The sequence below is a fragment of the Durio zibethinus genome, chromosome 14, assembly GCF_047325235.1.
Source record: "Durio zibethinus cultivar Kanyao isolate XHJ-2024 chromosome 14, ASM4732523v1, whole genome shotgun sequence".
Classification (NCBI taxonomy): Eukaryota; Viridiplantae; Streptophyta; class Magnoliopsida; order Malvales; family Malvaceae; genus Durio; species Durio zibethinus.
In genome coordinates this window covers 18,244,553-18,267,651 of record NC_143175.1, presented here as the reverse complement: position 1 = coordinate 18,267,651, position 23,099 = coordinate 18,244,553, and the positions used below count along the sequence as shown (strand labels likewise).

General features: G+C 33.2%; 1 protein-coding gene and 1 pseudogene across 3 annotated transcripts in view; both read right to left on the bottom strand.

Moving 5' to 3' along the window:
* Positions 1-89: 89 nt before the first annotated feature.
* On the bottom strand, positions 90-5,183 carry LOC111295717 (spliceosome-associated protein 130 A). Of its 2 annotated transcripts, XR_016327639.1 has the most exons (5): positions 2,063-5,183; positions 1,893-1,923; positions 1,281-1,772; positions 657-819; positions 90-356 (listed from the first exon to the last, which is right to left on the bottom strand). XR_016327639.1 is itself a non-coding variant. In XM_022889357.2 (4 exons), exons 1-3 carry the CDS (start codon positions 5,075-5,077, stop codon positions 682-684), a joined length of 3,645 nt encoding a protein of 1,214 aa, XP_022745092.1. In that variant the 5' UTR covers positions 5,078-5,183; the 3' UTR covers positions 90-356; positions 657-681. The 2 variants fall into 2 exon arrangements, 1 of the variants encoding a protein (XP_022745092.1); XM_022889357.2 differs by lacking the exon at positions 1,893-1,923.
* A 2,620-nt stretch (positions 5,184-7,803) lies between these two features.
* Positions 7,804-23,099, bottom strand: part of LOC111294374 (dirigent protein 25-like) — a 36,012-nt pseudogene continuing 20,716 nt past the window's right edge. The window contains exons 2-4 of the transcript XR_016327637.1: positions 10,241-11,406; positions 8,984-9,166; positions 7,804-7,932 (exon numbers count right to left, since the gene is read on the bottom strand). The product of XR_016327637.1 is annotated as a dirigent protein 25-like (transcript). The remainder of the gene's footprint in view (positions 7,933-8,983; positions 9,167-10,240; positions 11,407-23,099) is intronic.

Below are 23,099 nucleotides of genomic sequence, written 5' to 3'. Positions count from 1 at the left end.
GTCTTTACATTTTAATATTTAGAAGAACGAAAATTTTATGTTTAGCAACTAAGAATTTTGAGAGCAGTAAATTTTTAAGCAATTACCACTTCTGAAACCCAACGTAACATACAAATTCACAAACGATCCCATTAATTACAACAACAGCAAATATCGTCTCTGCCGGCGCTAACACTAAATGTTTTTGCCTCTAATACAATTAGTTTGTTTCAACACCAACTTATGCTACAAATACTTCCATCCGCAGCTTCCACTTGACTCGTGCGTGCGATTTCTCTTCATCTGCCTTAGACTCCGACAGACATGCTTTTAGCTTTCTTAACCACGACTGGCAACTGGCAATCCAGGTGAAAGGGCTGTCACAAAGGACAAACTACTCTTGAGTGATGATCAATGCCAAAAGCATAAAATGTGCATTTTACAAACTGAAAAATGTACTACTACTACTACTACTACTATTACAACAACAACAACAACAACAACAACAAAAACAACAACAACAATAACAACAACAACAACAACAACAACATGCTACTCTAGAGGCTGATTAAATGGCCTAATTATGGTTCAAGCAATGATAATCTATACACTATTACATAAATATAAACCAAAAAGGGGACAAAATGCCAACATAGGAGAGAGGGAAGGAAAGCCACCTTAAACTTGATGCTATTAGCTATCTCAAATAATCTTGTTTCGGACCTCTTCAAGTTTCTTCAGTATCTCCCCAGGAGTACGATCCAACTCGTCTGCAATTTTTCTTTGCAAATCCAAAGGTAGGGTAGGAAACTGCTCACACAAATCCCCATCAATCACATCCTGCAAAATCATTTGAAACTTTCAAAACCAGAAGTAACATGATAAGTAATATTGGGGCTATAACCCTCAAGTTCAGTCAATTTAATATATGGCTAACAACAGCTCAGCAGTAATTATTTGCATAAAAAAAAATTAACTTTCTCAACATCATTTTTCAAACAAATCGATTCTTTCTTTTGATAACATGAGAATGAGATGAAAATACACCAACAAAACGTAATGATGATAATGACAATTGTGATAATATAATGCTGATAAAATGGATAGAGACAAACATAGTTCACAATCTTCCAAACTAAAGTAAAAAGCAAGTGGCCATGGAAAAGACTCTAATTCTTAATAGCACCTGGAATTGATTTTGAAAACCTTCCAAATAAAAATTAATTACATCCTGGAGCCATCTCTGAGAATATGGCTTCATAGATAAACAATTCATTTCAGTGTGTAAGTAGGAGGTTTACCTTGACAGGGAAATAAGCAGATCTATAAGCCATATGATCTCGTCCACATAAGGGAGGGTGTTCCTGTCTCATATGCATCTCTAGGTGAGAAAAGAAGTCAACATCATCACGGGAAACAAAAGGAAGCAATGCCCCCAAGCTCCCCATCACTGTTCCATAAAGAACACACTCTCCTCCACCTGGTATCAGAGATGACTTCTGCAAGCAAGTTACCACATCTCCAATATGGAACTGAACTATCTCCTCTACCTTGTTAGGAGCTCCATTGAGCCTCCCTTGTTCCCATTTTATCTTTCCACCAGTTGGGTCTTCTTCTATCTCATCTGATACATCTTGCGATAGCCGCACAAAATAGACATTCCCAAACTTGTCTGCACCAGCCATGGTGTCAAAATCTATATGGTATGATGCAGTAAGCCATCTTGGAACAACATCATCGGCAAATATATACAGTTGATTTTCATCCCTTCTATACTTGCAAAAATGGAATGACTGCAATAAAGGACCATATTTATTATGGATCTGAGAATTACTGACAAAAAAGGCAAAACAGAGGAATGTATAAATCAAAGTGGACTATCATATAAGCACCAGGGAGCATTAAAATTCAACCTTGCAAACTTTTCTTGCTTTCAGCCATAGCCTAAAAGGAATTGCTTCATCAGTTTTACAAAACCCATATACAAGTCAAGCATCACAAGACAAGAAATGCATACAAGAACTAAAAAATTTCAAGAAATGAGCTAAGGACATGAGAATTCAGAAAATTTCAGAAAACATACCTCTTGGATGTCCCCAACATATATTCGATCACGATAAGTTTGGATAGAGACAATAGTGTTAGGGAAAAGCTTATTCTCACATTTCCTAAGCAGTCTCTTCTTCCCTAAGTCATATAATCGGAGCACAGGTCCTATCCCAGCAAGTAATCTTCCCTGAAACTGGGATAAAGCAAGAGGAACACCTTCAACTTGTGTTTTGTGCAAGAGTTCAAGTGATCTTCCATCTTCTAGAAACCTATAAATATGAATGAATCCAGAAACTAAGCTTCTTTTGGGCCAAAACTGCAGACCCTTGGCTGTGCCGACAGCCAAGAGAGTTCCATACTCTTTATCATGGAAATTCACAGTGCACACACTGAAAGCAGCTTCATTGTCCTGAAGCTCCAAAAGACAAGTTGTGGTAGCTGTCCTTGGATCAAGAACTCTAATGCAAGAAACCCACTTGCTCGACTCTGCTTTTGGATAACCATACTGCTCATCACAGAGGGGATCCTCTTTGTCCTCATCATCACCACCATTTTCCATTTGGTCCACATTACCATTACCATTTTCTCCCATTCCGGCAGCCTCAAAAAACTCCTTTCTTACAGCTTCACGCTCTTCTGCCATAAACGAGCCTTGGTCACTCTCAATAATTACCAACAATTTCCGCTTTGGTTGCAGAACAAATTTCCTAGGAGTATACCTCAAAGGAATGGCAGTCTCATTAAAGGTTTCTCCAAGACGCTCAATGGTGAAAACCCTCAATGCATCCCCAGCAACAGCAACGACACCTTCAGCACACTGATCAGATGAAAATGAGGCAGCAAATTCAAGTGTCTCGTAAGAAAGAGGTGTTAGCAGAAAATGCCCTTGGTGAATATAACCAAGCCATGGTCGACTAGACAAGCAAAGCATTGCAGGTCGGCCTCTCACTTTAACAGAGAACAACTTTGGGGCTCTCAGCCCTAAGAATCGTGAACGGGAATCAGAGAGTTGCCCTGTAACCATATCCACTACTGTACGGAACAGAACTCCATTTTGCAGACCAGTATTAAGGAAAAGACTGGCAGGGTGATCCGCACCATCCTCCCCACCAACTGATGCCTTAACTTCAAGGAAAAGGAGAGACTCAGGAGGTGAAGACACACTCTGCACACTAAGAATCTGCATACAATCATCAGGATCCAAAGACAATATACGTATTGTATTATCATATGAACCAACTGCAAGAAAACGGGACCTTTGTCTTCCTTCAGGAACAGGGGCAATGTCCAGACAAGCCACATCTCCAGACATTTCATGCTTCTCCACTTCCATCAGCTGCCCAGTCATATCCACCTCAAAGTATATAAGCTCCCCTCCACTCAATGCAATAACCACTTGAAGCCCATTTGAGCCAACTTTAACAATTGTCCTTTTCCCAGGAGTTCTCCACTCATTAATACGTCCATCTTCCCTTATATGCCTAATACCATTTGGGTGAACTTGCATCAGCGAATCATCACCAATCAAGGAAACAGCAAGAGAAGGAGTAGTATCGAGAAACCCACTATCACTAACTTCTTCAACTGTTTCACCAATGGAAAGGACAAGAGTCGCATTGGCAAATGACACAACAATGTATGCATCAAAGGCATCATTAACATTCTTTTTCACTGTCCACACAGCACTTGGGACACCAGGAAGTTGTGAGACAGCCATCTCACTGATGGCCAAACCTGGCCTTAGTATCCTCAGAGATGAACGAGGACCACGTCCACAAAGTGTAAATATCTGTGGTGTTTCTTCCTCAAAGAGATTAGCAATTTTCATGTCCATTATTGGCATCAGGCTCTCAGCTTGGTCAATCCTAACTAGATTCTTAAGCCCTCTAGGCTGGAAAAACACTGGCTGGAAACCTTCTTCTGTTTCCATCAATGTAGATGACGAAGACTCAACATCAGGTTCATCTCCTATAGCCTGAAACTGATACAAAGCATGATTGCCAAACTCCGAAGCTGCAAAAAGAAAACCAGTTTTCAACACACACATTGAAGCCGTAACTGGAATTGTATCAAAATACTTAATCTTCAACTCTGTAACTCCATCATTTCCATGCTCCAACGTAACCTTAAAAATATCCCCATATTCTGTCTGCAAAAGAAAGAAGAACATTGACTTCTGCTTATGTGTAGCCGCCGAAACAATCAAAACACCACGTTCTTCTGGCAAGTCAGCTCGTCTGGGAATCACCGCCCTAACGTCCGGATGCCCCTGATTCTTATAAATAACAAAATTCTCCGCACAAACTAAAACCCCACTAGGCCCATCACCACCACCAGGCACCGTGACCAACATATTCGCCCCATTATCAACCTGTTCTGACCACTTCCTAGACACATGGTTAAGCCCTAAATCGAGTTCATAAAATGTCAAATGCTTCTGTGCCTCACCAGCAGCCTGTCCCGTGGAATCCTGATCGGCCTCTGAGTAATCCAACTCAATGGCAGCGAAAATTGGGTTGTCAAAACCACAATCAACACCACAAATCGAGTAAACTATTGTATGTGACTTATGAGCTTCTAAAGGCGATGAAATGGTTAACCTAGCAGCAGTATCTCTATTTAAAACATAAACTAATTTCTGTTTCTCACAAGCACCGATCATTACAGCTCTTCCTTTCGGGTCAATAGCTAAGTATTGACCCGGGACAATCCGGCGACACCCAGATTTCCCAAAAGTTTCTTGGTGAACTTTATCAAAGATGTTCTTTTCTTTATTGTATTCAAGGATAACGATCCGACCCGAATCGGACCCCACTACAATATAGTCCTTTTGGGCACCTGTTAGGCGAAATTGAGCTAGGGAACGTATGCAGCCGAAGATTTCGACAGAGTGAAGTGTTTGGAGCTTACCGAGATCGTCGGGGCGGAGAAGGGAAAGGATCTTGCCACGGGCGACGACGATTTCTTGGATTTTGCCGCCAGAGAAGTTTCCATTTATGGCGGAGACGATACCGGTGGCTTGTTGAAGAGTTAAGTGGTAGAGATACATGGCAGGTTAGAGTTAGGGTTAGGGCTTTTGAGATTTGCAAGGGGCTTTGGGTTTTTCTTTCAAAGGAAGTTCATTCGAAGTGAATTGAGAAATGAACACATACAGTGGATTTCCAAATGGTAAAGTAAAACCCTAATAAAAGGCAAATTCAAGGGCCAAAGGTTGATTGTATCAGAATTCAGGGGATGATTCATTTCAGTTTTTAGGATTTTATTGGGCTACGGGCTGCCTGATTATTTGTTTATTGGGCTCAATTTGGGTCACATCTATTATTTTACGCCATCAACAATAATTTTTAATAAAATTATCCTAGCGTTACGAGGAAAAATCTATTTACACCATTTAAAATTGATTATGTTTTAATTAAATTTATCTTTGAATTTATTAAAATATTAATTCCATCAAAAGTTATAAAAGTATGTAAAAATTACTGCTTGTTATATCATTATAACTTGAGTCTACATTGATGTGTGAATGACATCCCATTTTCTTTTTTGACATATATTTTGAATATGTATTTTTATTATATAATTTCATCAAAATTTTTTTTATAAGTTAAAAAGGCTAAATATTAGTATTTTGAATAGCAATTTACAATCTTTTATTCTTATACATGCCATAAGACTTTATTACTGTTAATAAATAAAAATATATTCATTTTATCCATAAAATTTATAGATGCCAATCCTATTAATCAAAGAAGATAAAAAATGTTCAAACAGTGGAATTAGAAAATCTCTGGGCTACTACCAAACACCATATTAACCACTCCAAGATCAAAACTAGAGTAAATAATTCCAACCTCTCCTAGTAGTAATAATTATAAATAAAAAACAAATTTTGATCACTTGGAGCAAAAGAGCATTGTCTATCATTCAAAAAATGGCCAAGGTTTCCTCTTGCTAACCGTGATTTTGTTGCTTTTTTTTTTTTGCTAAGGGGCCATAGACCAGATATTACATTGGAATACTTCTAGGATCGCCAACACCTACTAAGTCAGCTAGTAAGACAAAATTCAAAGCTTTGGGAGGGTACGCCAGATTAACAAGACCCGATGGTTGTGTCAGACTCCATTTTGCTAACCAGTCCGCGGCGTTGTTGCTTTTTCTAGGAACATGCGAGATTTTCCACTGCCATTCATTTTGGAGAAGATCTTTGATAGCCCACACGAGGTTAAAATGAGGGTGATTTTCATGGACTTCATTCTTGATCATGTTAATAGTATTTACGGAATCTAACTCAATTTTCACGAATTTATATCCTTTAGTCCAAGCAAAAGACCTTGGTATAAAGCCCAGATTTTGCCAATGTGAAATGCAAAACCTGCCTTCCATTCCTTAGCTAGGAATCTTGGCAACCCAACTTCAAGCCATCATCACCACCACAAGTCTCATTCCTTAAGGAAGATTTGCTTAATGTCACTCAACCTGCAACCACAAGTCTCAGCTGCCATTTTCCAAACCACTAAGTTTTTTTCCTCTTAATGGAGGAATTCCATTTCTTGAATCTAAACCAATAATTCCAGGCACCGGATTGTCAACTCTAATGCATGATGTTTCGAACATTGGGTTATATTTTCCGGCTAGAGCTACTCTTCAGGAACTGGAATTTGGGGCAGTGATGACAACTGATGAGAATATATTTGATGGTTCAATTAATGGATCAGCATTCGGAAAAGCACAAGGATCAAGGGCTATATGTTGCAAGTTCAGAAGATGGAACTGATCAAATGATGGCTATGACAATGTTTTTCGCCAACAACAAATTTAAGGATGGCTTAAGATTTTTCGGGTTGCACTAGAGAGATGTAGCAAAGTCTCGTATTGCTACGATTGGTGGCACTGGGAAGTATATTGGTGCAAATGGTTATGCAATAGTTAAGGCTGTAGAATTGAGGTCTAATTCTGCTGCAGAAAAACAAAGAGTAAACAAGCTTCTTTTGTTCAATGTTTATCTCAATTAATAGCTAAGAATCCTTGTTAGCCTGATTAAACTCTATACCATAAAGTTATTGTTTGCAACAAATGGGGTTTCTGTTTAGTTAGCAAAAATGTAAGATCAAACGTTTTTAGTATTTGATATATTTCTCTGTAAAAGGTATGAAATCAAGGGCTCTATGTTCGTCTTTATACTAACAATTTCTACCTTTTATTTACAGCCCTCCCTTAAAGTTGAACATCATTGCCCACGACTATAGCTGCTGCCAATATTGATTATAAATGACTAAATGATTAATTTAGGATTTAATTTTAGGCATTTTTTTCATTAAGACTATCATCTTTAATTTGGTTTAATTAAGGATTAAATGTTTTTAGATTAACTGAAAACAAGAGTTTGTAACAGATTATTAAAGATAAAATGAGAGCCTGTGGAAACTGACAAACCAGTAAGCTGATAGCAAAACCTCGTTGAAAGGTTATTAAGAGCATTCCGAGAATTCAACTCTGGAGTGAAAATCTTTGAAAGTAACTGAAGTGATCTTACAAACTTTCCCTAGATATATGACAAGTTATGGGCTTATAGTTGCTCAAGAATAGCTTTGAAGAAATGAGTTCATTCCAATTTTCTCTGAGTTTAGACAAGATTAGACAAACAAATTATAGATTTTCCATTTTTTTTTTCAGATTCATAACAATACAAAGTTTCCAAATAAATTACGTCAAATTTCACTTCTTTTCTAGGCGCCTTGACTTAAAAATTCACATATTTTAACTCTCAAATCACATCTAATAGCTAACATTAACAGTGAACTCTAGCACTATCTAAAAACTATCAGGCTCCTGCTGCTAATTAGTCCCTGATATAGTCTTATTAGTGGCAAAACCTTTTACGTTAACATATGTGTTTGGGTTTGCCTTCAATCTTATAATCTCATAATCTTATATCAAAAGTTAAGTGAAATTATCAAAGTTTGAGTTTATCTTGTATCCCATATTAGAAGTTTAGTAAAGGTATAAAGGGTTTCACCTATATTAATAAGATGTTTTGATTTTGATTTAGTAATCTCTGATAGTTAGATACTCAGAGAATGATTAAGTGAGTAGGCTATTAAAATAGTATTATTGGGTTTTAGGTTAAGTTTTGAATAAAGAGTTTTTAGTGACTTTCCTCATTCCAAAAATTTTACAATTGTAAAGATTTATTTGTTAGTGGATTGGGTTTGGAGGAGATCATTTTGAGTTGGGTCAAAACAAATATATTTGTACGTTCTTATTCTTGATTTGAGCTTACTATTTTGTGTATAGGTGCTGTGTGTGTCAGAGCATAAAGAAGAGTCTTGAATTCCACATCGAACATAATAAGAGGGTCACTGAAGTATAAAAGGGTTCACACTATCTTTTCCTTGTGAGACACCTTTTGTAGGACAAAACCGTGAGGCTAGGGGTTCAAAGCAGACAATACCTCACAGGGGTATGAACCGTGGCAGGTAGGTTGATCTGAGATGTCGGATGAGTGGATGCTCGGGCCTCGGAGCCACGCGGGTTTAGAGCTTAAGTCTCGACCTGTGACAAGTGGTATCAGAGCCAGCCCTAAATTGTTCAATCCACGCCAAGCACCTCGAGGGAGGTAGGTAGGGTGGCTAGCCTCCGTGACGAGAGCGTCACGAGGTTGGGTGGGAGAGAATGTCACGGACCTAAGGAAGAGTCTTGAATTTCACATCGAACATAATAGGAGAGTCATTGGGGTATAAAAGGGTTTATACCACCTCTTCCTTGTGAGGCGTATTTTGTAGGACAAAATCGTGAGGTTAGGGGGTCAAAGCGGACAATACCTCATAAGGGTGTGAATCGTGGCAGGTAGGCTGATCTGAGATGCCGGATGAGTGGATGCCCAGGTCCTAGAGTTGCGCGGGTTTAGAACTTAAGTCTCGACCCGTGACATGTGTATGTGTTAATTTTTCAACACCATGATAGCCAAATAAGACTCTGATACATTGATACGATGAACCCTAAAGAAGCTTAGGGTGTAGCATAATGTCCATTCTCGAACATGGCTATAAATGTCATTGTCTGACTGGTTCCATCAATTAAACTAGGTGCATAGAACCCTTGTGCCTTGCTGATGAAGCTAGAGCCAAGTGTCACAGACCTAAGGAGGAGTCTTGAATCTCACATTGAATATAAAAGGAAAGTCACTGGGGTATATAATGGTTCATACCATCTCTTCCTTGTGAGGTACCTTTTGTAAGACAAAACCGTGATGTCAGGAGGGTCAGAGCAGATAATACCTCACAAAGGTGTGAATCGTAAAAAGAAGGTTGATCTGGGATGTCGGATGAGTGGATGTCCGAGTCTGGGAGTCGCACGAGTCTGAACTTAAGTCTCGACTCGTGACAAGTGGTATCAAAGCTAACCTTAAATCATTCAATCCATGCCAAGCACCTCGAAGGAGGTAAGTAGGGTGGCCAACCTCCGTGATGAGGGCGTCACGAGATTGGGTGGGAGAGAATGTCACGGACCTAAGAAAGAAGTCTTGAATCCCACATTAAATATAAAAGGAAGGTCACTGAGGTATATAAGGGTTCACACTATCTATTCCTTGTGAGGTGCCTTTTGTAGGATAAAACCATGAGGTCAGGAAGGCCAGAGCAGACAATACCTCACAAGGGTGTGAACCATGACGTAAAGACTGATCTGAGACGTCGGATGAGTGGATGTCCGAGTCTCGGAGTCGCACGAGTCTGAGCTTAAGTCTCGACTCGTGACAAGTGGTATTGGAGCCAGTCTTAAACCGTTCAACCCACGCCAAGTGCCTCGAGGGAGGTAGGCACCCTAAACCATTTGACTTGTGACAAGTGGTATCAGAGCCAGCCCTAAACAATTTGATCTACGCCAAGCGCCTTGAGAGAGGTAGGCAGAATGGTTAGCCTCCGTGACGAGGACATCACGAGGTTGGATGAGAGAGAATGTCACAGACCTAAAGAGGAGTCCTGAATCCCACATCGAATATAAAAAGAAAGTCATTAGGGTATATAAGGGTTCACACCATCTTTTTCTTGTGAGACGTCTTTTGTAGGACAAAATTGTGAGGTTAGGAGGGTCAGAACGGATAATACCTCATAAAAGTGTAAACTGTGACAGAAAGGTTGATCTAAGACTTTGGATGAGTAGATGTCCGAGTCTCGGAGCCGCATGAATCTGAGCTTAAGTCTCGGCTCGTGACACAAGCTCATGCCCTAATGTCAGTTCATCATCAATGATGTTCATGGTTCCAAACATGAACTTTTGAAGAGTAAACCTTGAAGGAAGTTGGCCTCCAACTGTGATTAGTAAGTTTAATGCCCCATTGCTCAAGTTGTTGCCATTGTTATACAACATAGCTTGCGTGTTGCCACCAAGGCCAGTGAGAAATAAAATTTTATTGTTGTTGCTTATAAGATCGATATTACCACTATTTTGGTTTATTCCATTGTTCATTGGAAGGTTTGCACCAGTTGGTTTGGCAAATGGAAGCTGACCATTGAGTGCCCGGTTGCTGACAACACCAGTCACTGCTAGAGTAGTGGGGGTTTGACCTTTCTAGAATGTCTTGAATGAAGAAGGTTAGGGTGTGGTCAAGGTTAGGTTTGGCAAGATTGGCATCAGTTATTACAGCCACATTAGGATTATTAGGTTATGTGCCTGATGGGGTACTATATTGGGAAACGGTGGTACGTTAGTGACAGGTATCACAACCATATTGGAGGGATTCGATGGTTGCTCATCAAGCATTCTTGCTAAAAGTGGAGAAAGCAATTGTGAAGGTGAGAAGTATAGATATGAGTTTATAGGTTTCCATCTGATGTTTTCGACAAAAAGGAAAACAACAAGAAGTTCAAAAAGATTTGTTATACCATTTGTGTTGATGTATTAGAGGATATGTAGGTTGAGTTGTGGGGCAGAAGGTAGCTGAAGAGATAGAGTTATTGAAGTCATTCTATTTTTAATGTTTAGTTTAAGATCTCAACTATGGTGCTTTAAGTTCATCTTGATGTGATTTGAAGAGGAAATTGCTACAAGATTGAGACAAATGTGTTTGAATTTCAATTAAAATAAAAGTAATGCAATAAGACCTTGTCATGTTCATCTTTACTAACATCCCATTAAAAAAAAGTGAAATCTTATTTATGGTTTGGATTTTTTCAATCACATTAGTGAAAGAGGTGGGCTTCAACCAAGCCGGCCCTTCTTATGAAGTGGCCAAGGAGATTTCCAAAGGAAAATAAAAAGCCATGGTGCTCATATTTCGCTGTTAGCGCACTATCCTTAGGTGTCGAATACGGCCACTCATCCACTTCCTAGTCGAAAAAGGACTTTCAGGCTTTGAGCCAGCAAGAGCAAGAGTACCGCCTGAAAAGAACTACTAAAATAAGAATAATGGCATTCATGAAGTTACTGCTTCTATATGATAGAGAAAGGTACATAGAGATCTTTCTAGGTTCCTAAATGCAGGGGACTCATGCATTCAAAATAGCTAAAAAGAAGCAATTTGGATGTTTGAAAGATCGTCAGATTCATTCAGATTTTTGAAGGTTAAAATGTTAGGTAAAAAGATCAAACTGGAAAAGATAAAGATGAAGGTTTGTTTAAGTATGACTCCTAATGCTAATTTTTTTTTATTGTGTAGCCATTGCCGCTTGGAAATTCACACTTATAAGAAAGATTTGACCCAACCCGATAACAAAAGAAATTTCTTTCTGAATCTTCATTGCCTCTCAAAAGCAAAGAGTTTTCTTAGAGTTCATTTGAATAATTAGTGAAATTAATTTTAGTGAAATTAAAAATAGAGATGGTAGTGAGATTAGTTATTTTAATGATTAAAATCAATGATAAAAATATGTATTTAGATACAAATGTGATGGTGGAGGTGAGTTTAATAAAGATTCCCATTAGAATTGAAGAAACCATTACTAGTGGTTGATGATGGAGCAACTCAAAGCACTTATTCACCTCGATTTTGATTGAAAATGAAAAAGGTACTCTCTTTTTAAGCTTGACCAATTACCAATTAACAAAAAAAAAAAAAAAAATCAAGTTTGCTTTTGTTGAGACACCGAAGGCACATTTCAATAGATTCATCTTAATCTTAGTGTTCATTTAGATAGACAATGAGATTAGTTTTGGTGAAATTTAGATAGACAATGAGATTAGTTTTGGTGAAATTGAAAACTAGAGTGGCAGTGAGGTTAGGTACTATAATGATGAGATTAAAGTCAGTGGTAAGGTATATGTTTAAATGCAAAAGCAACAGTAGCAGTGAGATAAAGTGTAATGAGAATAGAAAATGATCATTATGGATATTAGATTAAAACTTATATACAATAAATCTATAATATATATTTGATATTTTTAAATTAAAAATTATTTAATATCAAATAATATTTTTGTTAACGAGTTAAAAATTAGTAAAGCTATTTTTATATCAAATAATACTTTTATTATTAAATATTGAGAATTATTTTTATGTATATATGTTATTGTTATTTAACATTTAAAATCTAAAAATTTTATTTAATAAATAATGAAAATATTTTTAGATTAAAATTGTATATTAAGGTTAAGAAATATAGAAATTATTATTGAAATTTGTTTTGAGTTGATGTGTTTATAATAACTAACTTTCATACACTTTCAACATCATATTTATAATATGCATTACTCATTATAAAAAATTTTTCGTATACTAATGCTTGGTTATACTGACGGTCAAATTACATTAGTAAAAGAGATTTTTACTGATAAATTTTTAATATCGTTAGAATATACTATACTTATACTAATATTTTATTTAATCGTTGGTATAAATAAACTTTTTCTAACGGTATATGACTATCCGTCAGTATAAATATATTATATATTGACGAGACGGTTATTATTGTAACTATTAGTATAGGGCCAAAACAAAAAAAAATTACTAGCTTTTATTTGGGAAAAAAATTAGGTTTATGAAATTAAATCCCATCAGCTTTTTTAATTCAATTTCTTTATCTTCACCTCCCACCGACTCTATATACTTAAATCCATCGGTACTCATGGCCTAATATCTACCTCTCACTAACTTTCTCCACCTCTCACTGACTCTATAAACTTAAACCTATCAGTACCCATTTTGTTTTATAGTTCAATCAAAGTTGAAGCATCAAGACTCTTGTCACTCTCTAAGATATTTTTCATTTTCTACATTCAATTTTGTGTCATTGAGCATGCCATTGATTCTCACCAATGGCTCTTTTCATTGTAATAGATTTAAGGTTTAGGCAATTGCGTTATAATTTTTCAATTTTGAGCGAGATATTTTCTTTTATTAAGAGATTGTTTTGTTAGTCCTTTAATCTCATTTATAGCTTATAGGTACTATTGGTTGATAGGAATAAAATTTTTGACTCTAATGACATTTTAGGGTCTGCCTTGGAATTTCAGTTCTTGTTGGAATATTGCTTGTAGTATCAGAAGTTGAGTGTCCAAATTTTGATTGGCTTGCCCTAATATAGTCAAACGAGGATTTTTTATTTAGACTTAGAATTATGTTTGGTGACTGGTTTTTTTTTATTGGTATTTTATAGCTTTTTTATTTTATTGAGCCTTTGCAAATTTCTAGTAATTTTTTATGTTCCTTCCTTGAATTCCCATTCCCACTTTATTGTCCATTTCCTCTACTGTCCATTCCTCTGTAAATAGTAACCACTAAAAAGCATAAATAAAATTTCCTTTTATTGGCATTTTATAGCTTTTTTCTTTTATTGATACACTTTGTAATTAGAATGTGAACATTATCAAATCATTATTTCTCTTTCACATTATATAGCAATGTAGAATTATATTTGTATACCTACAAAAGTGAGAGGGACATTAGATACATGATTCACTTCTGTGAAGTGATTAGTGTAAATGAAATCAATGTTCTGTTTTGGGTTATCGATTGGATAAATGCTTTTACAATTAAAATGCTACTATAAGTGCATAATATATGTTGAAAGTAAGGAGTTGGAGACTGCTTGCTATGCTGGTAATCTAAAACTTTAATTATTTAGAGAAGAATAATATTTTCCTACCATTTATGAGTTTTTTTTATTAATTTCTAACATTTTAATTTGTCTTTTTTTGTCTTGAAGATTAGTTGCTTGGCAATTTTTAAAATGAGTCTTAAGTCAATGTAACAAGACATGTGAAAATTACTATGATCTGCATCTTTCATAAATTTGGATGAGACTGAAAAATCACCTAACTTGTATTGCTGATTACCTATTTCCATGTTTTTTACAATCAAAATCTATCTTGTTGTAAAATTTTTTGTTTAATTTGTTTTAGTAAGCAAATTATTTTAGTAAGCAAACTGAGTCTAATTTGTTTAATTTATTTGGAGCCAACATATCATTACCTTAAAAACGATAAATAGTCTAATTTGCTTAATAATCAAAACCTGTCTTGTTATAAATTTGGATGGCATCCACCATTTTTGTTGTGAAATTAGATGTGGTTATAAATATGAATATTTATAGGGTTTGGTATATACACAGTCACACACACAATTTTTAATTAGTTATATATACATAGTTGCACACACTATTTTTAATTAGTTATACATATGAATAATGATATGGTATATACACAGTTACACACAGCATTTTTAATTAGTTATATATACATGGTTGCACACACTATTTTTAATTAGTTATACATATGAATATTGATATGGTTAGGTATATTTATGTGTGTGTACATTTTTAATTAGTTATGCATATGAATATATTTATATGATTAGGTATATTTATAAGTATATTTATACATTTTTAATTAGTTATATATATGAATATTTAATTAGTTATATACACACAATTGCACACACCATTTTTAATTAGTTATACATATGAATATTTATATGGTTAGGTATATTTATATTTAATTAGTTATATATACATAATTGCACGCACCATTTTTAATTAGATATGAATATTTATATGGTTAGGTATATTTATATTTAATTAGTTATTTATGCATAGTTGCACACATCATTTTTAATTAATTATACATATGAATATTGATCTAATTAAGGAAAAATGAGATTTTACTATTAATGCTTTATATTTAATTAGTTATATATGCATAGTTGCACACATCATTTTTAATTAATTATACATATGAATATTGATCTAATTAAGGAAAAATGAGATTTTACTATTAATACCATTTCTCATGTATTTATTGAAAAAATTATAATACAAGAGAAGCACTTGCTAAGCACTTACTGTCACCAAAAGATGAAAATTCGAAAGTAGCTTTTGTTATAGAAGCCTAAAATTAAATGTAAGATACCTTAAAAGAGGGGTTATTATAGCGACCTTCACCAAGAATACTTGTTTTGGAGGGAAGAACCAAATTGAAAGTAAAAGTGCTGAGCTTGCATGCATGCCTTTCATTTGATTGTTGTAATTATTTTCCAATATTCTTTCCAATTTTTGGGTGTCTTCATTTTTTTTCTCCTTGTTTATTATTTAAGCTGAAGAGTTTGGCATTAGAAATATAGTTTGTTCTTGATACTTTGTATGAGTGGTTGGTTAAATTAAACTTATGGATGCCAAATGGCATTACTGATAATTTTTACTATGAGCTTTTCTGACAGAAACTTAAGATATTTCTAAACCATGCAAAATCAGGTTTTCATTGTATAACAATTGCCAACAGACGGAAGAAGGAGCTAGTAATTTTTAGAAGTGGTAATTGGATAAGTTTGGGTTTAAATTATTTTGGGTTTCGAGTTTGGACTGTATCGTGTTTAGTTTTTTTTTTGTCAGGTTTAAGATCAAGCCAGTTAGAATTTTTTAGATTTTATGAAAAATGTTATCATTTTATTATTTCTTGTTAGTTTGGATTAAGTTCTGACTTTGAATTGTTTTCAAGTTAAGTTTTTTTTATTTGGGTTATTTAGGATTTGAATTTTTGTTGGATTTGACTTTTGCATTTGAGTTTTTAGTCAGACAAGTTCGAAAGGTTTGCGGTTGCATTTTTTTCTGACTAGTTTACAGGTTTGACTTCATTTTGCCTCTAGTAAATTATAGGTTGTTTACATTTTTAGCTGTAATTTTAAGCGCTCAAAATAAAAATAATAAGAGAACAAACAAGATTAGGTTGCTCACAGTTGGAATAAGGTTTATGGATTCTTTTCCAAACATGTAAGAATTGGATGGATTTCAAAACTATCATCAATTTCCCAGTAACTGTTGTGTTATGAGAGATTTGACAATATTGAACGATAGATGCAGAAGAGGAGTAGCAAATAACAAACTGCACAATAATATTTGACAAAGGAGAAAGTAACCTTTTGAATTAAGCTTTAGAGATTGAAAGTTCCAATGTTTCAATGCTAACAGATTTTTACTTGTTACAAACTGCACCATTTTGTTACAAGTTTCTACTTAGCCTGCAAATTGTCTTATTGGTCTAAATAAATGCTTGCTTATTCTTTGTCTTTGTTTAGCTCATCTCCTTAAATTTTGGTGACATTTAATTGTATTATGGTAGGATATTTTACTATTGGATAAGGATGGCTACCGTTTCATTTTGAAATAAGTTACATTTTTTTTAAAAGACCATCTTTTTTCTCTTTATCTTTACAGCCACCATTACAACTCATGATCCCCTTCTTCAGCTCTGTTGTTACCATATTCGTTGATACAGTAAGAAGTCCCTTTCCACCTTTAGTCCTTGGTTGCTTCTAAAGGGTGAGTTTTCTTGCTGTATATTATTATATTTTATGATTCTTCATCATGAAAATCACATTTGTTTCTATCATAGCCCTTTTAACTGACAATCCTTAGATTCAAGTCATGAAAGCTATTTGTTATAAAGCCTTTTGCTTCAATCATTAGACTTTTCTTAGATTAGCTAAAAGTTTGTTTAAACCACATGTTACTTCAATTCCATCGCTTATTAGTATCTTTTAAGAGTTTTTCTTTCATGGTTGTGTCTTATCTATTAGGACATAAAAGAGTTTTTCTTTAGATAAATTTGATTGCTACTGTCAAGTTTATTTCAATTTTTAAGTTTTTTTAAAAAATGATACATTGAGTTATTTAAATTAAAATTTTTAGTTATTTATATTGTTACTATATCAAGTCACATTATTATTTTTGTTCTTTTTTTTATATGTACATAAAATGTGAGGTAATTAAATATAATTTTATTATTAGGACAAATCATTCTACATTCTATGGATAAGACATGGATAAATATCATATCAAGAGCCAATGAAAAAAACATAAAGAGGTTACTAGTTTTTTAGACTTTGCCTTTACAAGATCATCTAAGGATGAAAAATTTTGGTGTCCTTATGTTAAATGTGTCAACATATATAAAGCGTGTATGTAAAAGAGATACATTTGATTATATAATATGTGATGGTTTTCTCAAAGGATATATTCAATGGATATTTCATAGAAAGGCCTTGGATGCATGTTTATCTACTAGAACAACTAATGAGGAAAAAAGAGAGTTAGGTCATAACATTCAAGATTTATTACATGATATGATGGCTTAAAGAGGTATGAATGTTCATGTGGTTAACATACAAATTGTAGATACCGGTGGAGAGCAACATTATAGTCATAGAATTAATAGTGACAAGTTTTATGGTGTACTTAAAGATGCGGAGGAGAAACTACATCCAAATTGCAAAAACTTCATAAAGTTCTCTTTTGTAATTTATTTATGCCACATTAAGTATTTTAATGGCTAAACAAATAAATCTTTCAATACATTATTAAAGTTATTGAAACTTGCTCTACTAAAGGGTAATACATTGCCGAGGTCATATCATGAATTAAAAAAGATGATTTCTATCGTAAGTTTGGGATATGAAAAAATTCATGCTTGCCTCAATAATTGTATATTGTTTTGAAAGAATAAGATAAATGAAGAAATGTGTTCAAAATGTAGGGCTTCTAGGTGAAAAAAGATGTTAAATGATGTAAAAAGTGATCATAAACATACAGTGTCAGAAAAAAAGAAAAAAAATACAAAGATTTTGCATTGGTTTCCTCTAATTTTGAGACTTCAAAGGTTATTCATGTTTTTAAAGACTGTTCCATTGATGACCTGGCATGAACATGAACGTATTAAGGATGGATGTCTAAAACATCCTACAATTCTCCAGCTTGGAAAGAATTAGATTCTCGATATCATGAGTTTTCATTTGACCCTTATAATGTTTGCTTGGGATTTTCTTTTGATGGTTTTAACCATTTCAAAACTATAAGTATGACACATAGCACTTGACCTATTATATTGATACCTTATGACTTACCTTTATGGATGTGCATGAAACAACCAAAATTTATTCTATCCCTACTTATTCTTGGTCCAAAAGGTCCTGAAAATAATATAGCCATCTACTTGCAACCTTTGATAGAAGAGTTGTAAAAATTTTTGAAAGTAGGTGTTCGGACTTTTGATGCCTTAAAAAATCAAAACTTTCAATTGCACTTAGCATAATTTTGGACCATTAATGACTTCCTTGTAGATGCCAATTTTTCTAGATGGAGTACTAGGGGAGAGTATGCATGTTCTTGTTATGGATTTGATACTGTATCTAAGTGATTATAACATGGCAAAAAATATTATTACATGTGCTATCGTAGGTGGTTACAACCTAATTATAGGTTTTGGAATGATAAAAACTCATTTAATGGGACTCAAGAATTTAGAAATGCTCTTTCACCATTATCTAAAAGTGAAGAGTTGAGACGATTGAAATAATGGAATGGTAATGAAGATGGGCCATGAAAAAAGAAGAGTATTTTGTTCATATTACCTTATTGGGAATATCTTCTATTATGTCACAATCTTGATGTGATGCATATAGAAAAGAATATTTGTGATAACATTCTTGGTATATTGATTGGGTAAGAAGAGAAGCTAAAGGATAACTACAAAGCATGACTTGACCTTGTACAAAAATGTGTAAGAGGTGTTATTCATCCAAAGACTCATCTTGGCACTAACACCCAATATTTGTCTCAAGCTCATATCAAATGAGCTTAAACGAAAAAAATTTTTTTTTTTTAAAGATTCTCAAGGAAATGAAAAATTTGGATGAATACTTTTCTAATATCTTGGGTTGTATGCAACTTAAACAACAAAAGCTAATAAGGCTCAAACGTTATGATTGTAATCTTTTAATGCAAGAATTTTTTCTCGTAGCAATATGATGGTCTTTACCTAATAAAATATGCTCGATTCTTATTAAATTATGTACCTTCTTTAAAAAACTTTGTTTTAAAGTTTCCAAGAGCATGAGCTTAAATTATTTTGAGTCTCGGGTTGCATTAATTCTATGTGAAATGGAGAAGATTTTTCCTCCATATTTTTTCACAATAATGGTATATTTAGTTATCCATTTAGCAAATGAAGCAAAATTGCCCGTCTAGTCATATATTGGTGGATGTATCTTATTGAGAGGTATATCTTAGAGTGTTATAGATTTTTATACTAAATTTCAACTAGTATATATGCTAATGATATTTTTAATTGAACTTTTATTTAAATAGGTTTTATCTTACTCTTAAATCATATGTGCACAATAGAGCTTATCCTGAAAGTTCAATTGCAAAAAGCTACATAACAAATGAATACATAACTTTTTGTTCAAGATATTTTAATGGGATAGAGATTACTTTTAATCGACTCATCTGAAATAAAGATCAAAATCTTTTTGTAAAAAAAGATGTATCTATTCTTTCTACTATAAAGAGATCGTTGAGAAGGAAAAAACATAAAAGTTTTAATGTTAACAAGCATAAAAGGGTCTTATACATTATACTTGATAAGAAAACTTTGGTTGAAGCACATTGATATGTGCTATTTAATTCTGATGAGGTTGCTCCTTTTATAAAGTAATAACACATATCCATATACATATTATAGTTGATAATTTTTTTTTATAATATACTGTACAGTCTTCCAAGAAATTTTTTTCATGTAAGAAACATGAGCAAGTTATTAAGATACGTAATTGGTCTCTTTGGCTTATGTCATATGAGATACAAAAATTGTAAAGTAAAATTTTTCATGATTGGTTTCATGATTATGTAAGTCATACATCATGGTTTAGAGTATATGATCAAAGTTTCTATAGTTAGATAATTATTTTAAGCAATTATGAAATTGCTTAGGTTGCCAATTTGGATCAACAAAAACATGCAAACATCATAGACCAACTTAAATAGCTTGCTCTTGGTCCAACAGATACTGTTAGAAAATACATTGATTATATCATTAATAGTTTTAAATTTCATACCAAGGCATGTGAGAAATACTTGAAAACTTAAAACAATGGGATTTTAACAACTAAGATGATGAGTTATGCCAGTACAAGAGATATGCAGCCTATTGAGGGGGAAGTTAACTATTATGGGATTTTAAAAGGCATTATTCAATTGAATTATATTGGTAAATTTAAGGTTGTGTTATTTAAATATGATTAGATTGATATAAATAGATGTTGCAAGAAAGATAAGTTTGATTTCACTCTTGTGAATTTTTCACATTAGCTTATAATGGAACTAATTTGGTTCATGATCCTTTTGTCTTAACATCACAAGCTAAAAAGTTTTTTATTTTAATGATGAAAAACATAATGGTTGGGTTCTTGTCAAGCATGCAAAACTTAAAGATATATTTGATATAGGTGATGGATTATCTTTATATAGAGACCAAGAGAATGGAAAAATTCATATGAAATTTGATGACACACATAGTGCTTCAAATTAGGTTAGAAGTGATGTTGACGATGAAGGAGTGAAAGTCACATCAAAGATGAAAAATGAGCATGTAAAAGAAGATCCCATATATAAACATAATGGGGAGGACATTTTTAATTCTATGTAATAGTTTAGCTTTATGTAAAGGTTTTGCAATGTAAGATATAGTTTACTATTACTTTGTTTTTGTGTTACCAGCTTAAATCATTTAGTTTTATGTGTGATCCAGTTGTTTATTAAATTGTACTTAATTCTTAATATGATTTGCTGTAATCAAGTTCTCTTTTATATTGTACTTACTAAATTTGGTGTATTATTAGACTTAAGATGGCAAAGTGTAAACGATTAAATATCACTAGGGCAAATCATGTCTCTAGTTCTCAATTGCAAGCATAATTTGAAGAACATGTGCCTTGAAAACCAGTCTTCACAATATAAGCCTTCACAAGAATTTTAAGAACCAATTTCTCAATTTACAAATAATAAAAATCAAGATGAACAAGTGAAACATAATTCAGGTATAGAAACATTATATTCTGTTAGTACAAATCTTTATGTGTTAAATTATTGTACACTTAAAATTTTTTAATGAATTTAATTATTATTTTTGCATGTAATTTTTTTATGTAGGAAATGCTCAACATAAAAAGCTCGAGGTCCTACACATATGGCTAATCTTTAGGATTTGAAAGAAAATGAATGTGCTATTATTAAAGTCAATGATGATGTTGTACTTATTAGTGAAAAATATTGCTCTTTAACTCGATTAATTGGTAGCAAGGTGAGAATGCCTAGCTTTGCACCAATTAGTTATATAAATTGGCATGAAATGTTAAGTGATAAAAAAAATATGAAAAACATTAGAGGTATCAATACGTTAATATTTTACTTGCTAGTTAATGCCATGACAATAATCTTTTAGTATCAATTCATTAGATATATTAATATTTTATTTTTAATTATTTTTTAAAGTTTTAGTCAAAGTTCAAATTTCATACGTTTGATTTTGATAAGTGTGTTGATGAAGAAAAAATTCAAAAAATTAAAGGTTTGGCAATAAAAAACATCGATGCTAAATGAAGGCAATGAAAGACTGAATTGAAATCTAAATAGTATTTACTTTGTTTTAGCACTATGATATAATAATGAGCTATTATAATGCATCTTTTTTTGTTCATTTGTTTAAAAAAATGAAGTGAGACAAACAAAACAAACTGTTCAAAATTAGATGAGCTTTATTGCACAGAAACAAAATCATTCTCGAAGATCATTCAAACTTTGGTACATATATAAATTTTCTTTGTGGTACTCAGTTAAATGAATATGAAGTTTACTTTTTATATGTATAGTTTTGTCATTACAATAATTAATCTTATACATTTGTAGAAACAAGAAGCTAATGGAATTTCACTATCACATATTGAAGTGTATATACTTTCTCATACATGTAAAGATGAAAGTATTATGAATGACAAGGCAGTTAAAATTGTGGTATTTGATTTAGTTTATACTTGCTTTTACTTATGTTTGGTTTATTTGTACTAAAATATTTGTTTACAATTTTAGGAATTCATTAAAAAAAGTTTGAATGAAACTAGTGCTCAGAATTTTAAAGGGAGTTCATAGAACTATTCAAAAGTTAAAGGAAAAAAAATGGCATGTTCATTGTAAAAGTACTGTGTTTACTTTATTTAAACAATTTAGTCCTTTATTTTCTAAATTTGTACAGTATAAGGAAGAAGTATAAAAGTTGACGGTTAAAATTAAAGATTTAAAAGAAACTTTAAATATCGTCTTATCATTATTTCAAAGACAATTTTCAAATGAGAATATAAATGTCTTGAATACTATTACTCACATGATGAATAGAGAGGTATATATAACATCTATTTTAGTTTATATATATGTAACTTGTCATCTTAATCATGAATCATGAACCTTATTCAAATTTATTTTGAATTATTTTTAAGCTTCTAATGCTAGTAGTGCTTCAAAAATCACACAGGAAAACTATCGATCTTCAAATTCAACTCATCAACCTAATCAAAATTAAAATGGTAAACTTATTGTCACCTGATATATATGTAGAAATGTTTTACTTGATTCTTGTTTCCTAGATAAAATGTCAAAATCAATGTTTGAATCTAGGTTTTGAATTATATAATTGTGAAAGTCTGTCATTGTTGTAATTGTATGCTAACAAACTATTATGAATGGATATGAACCAAAATCTATGTTTGTTTAGGGTTAATTTATTTTTTAGTCACTAGGCAACATAGTTTTTTCTTC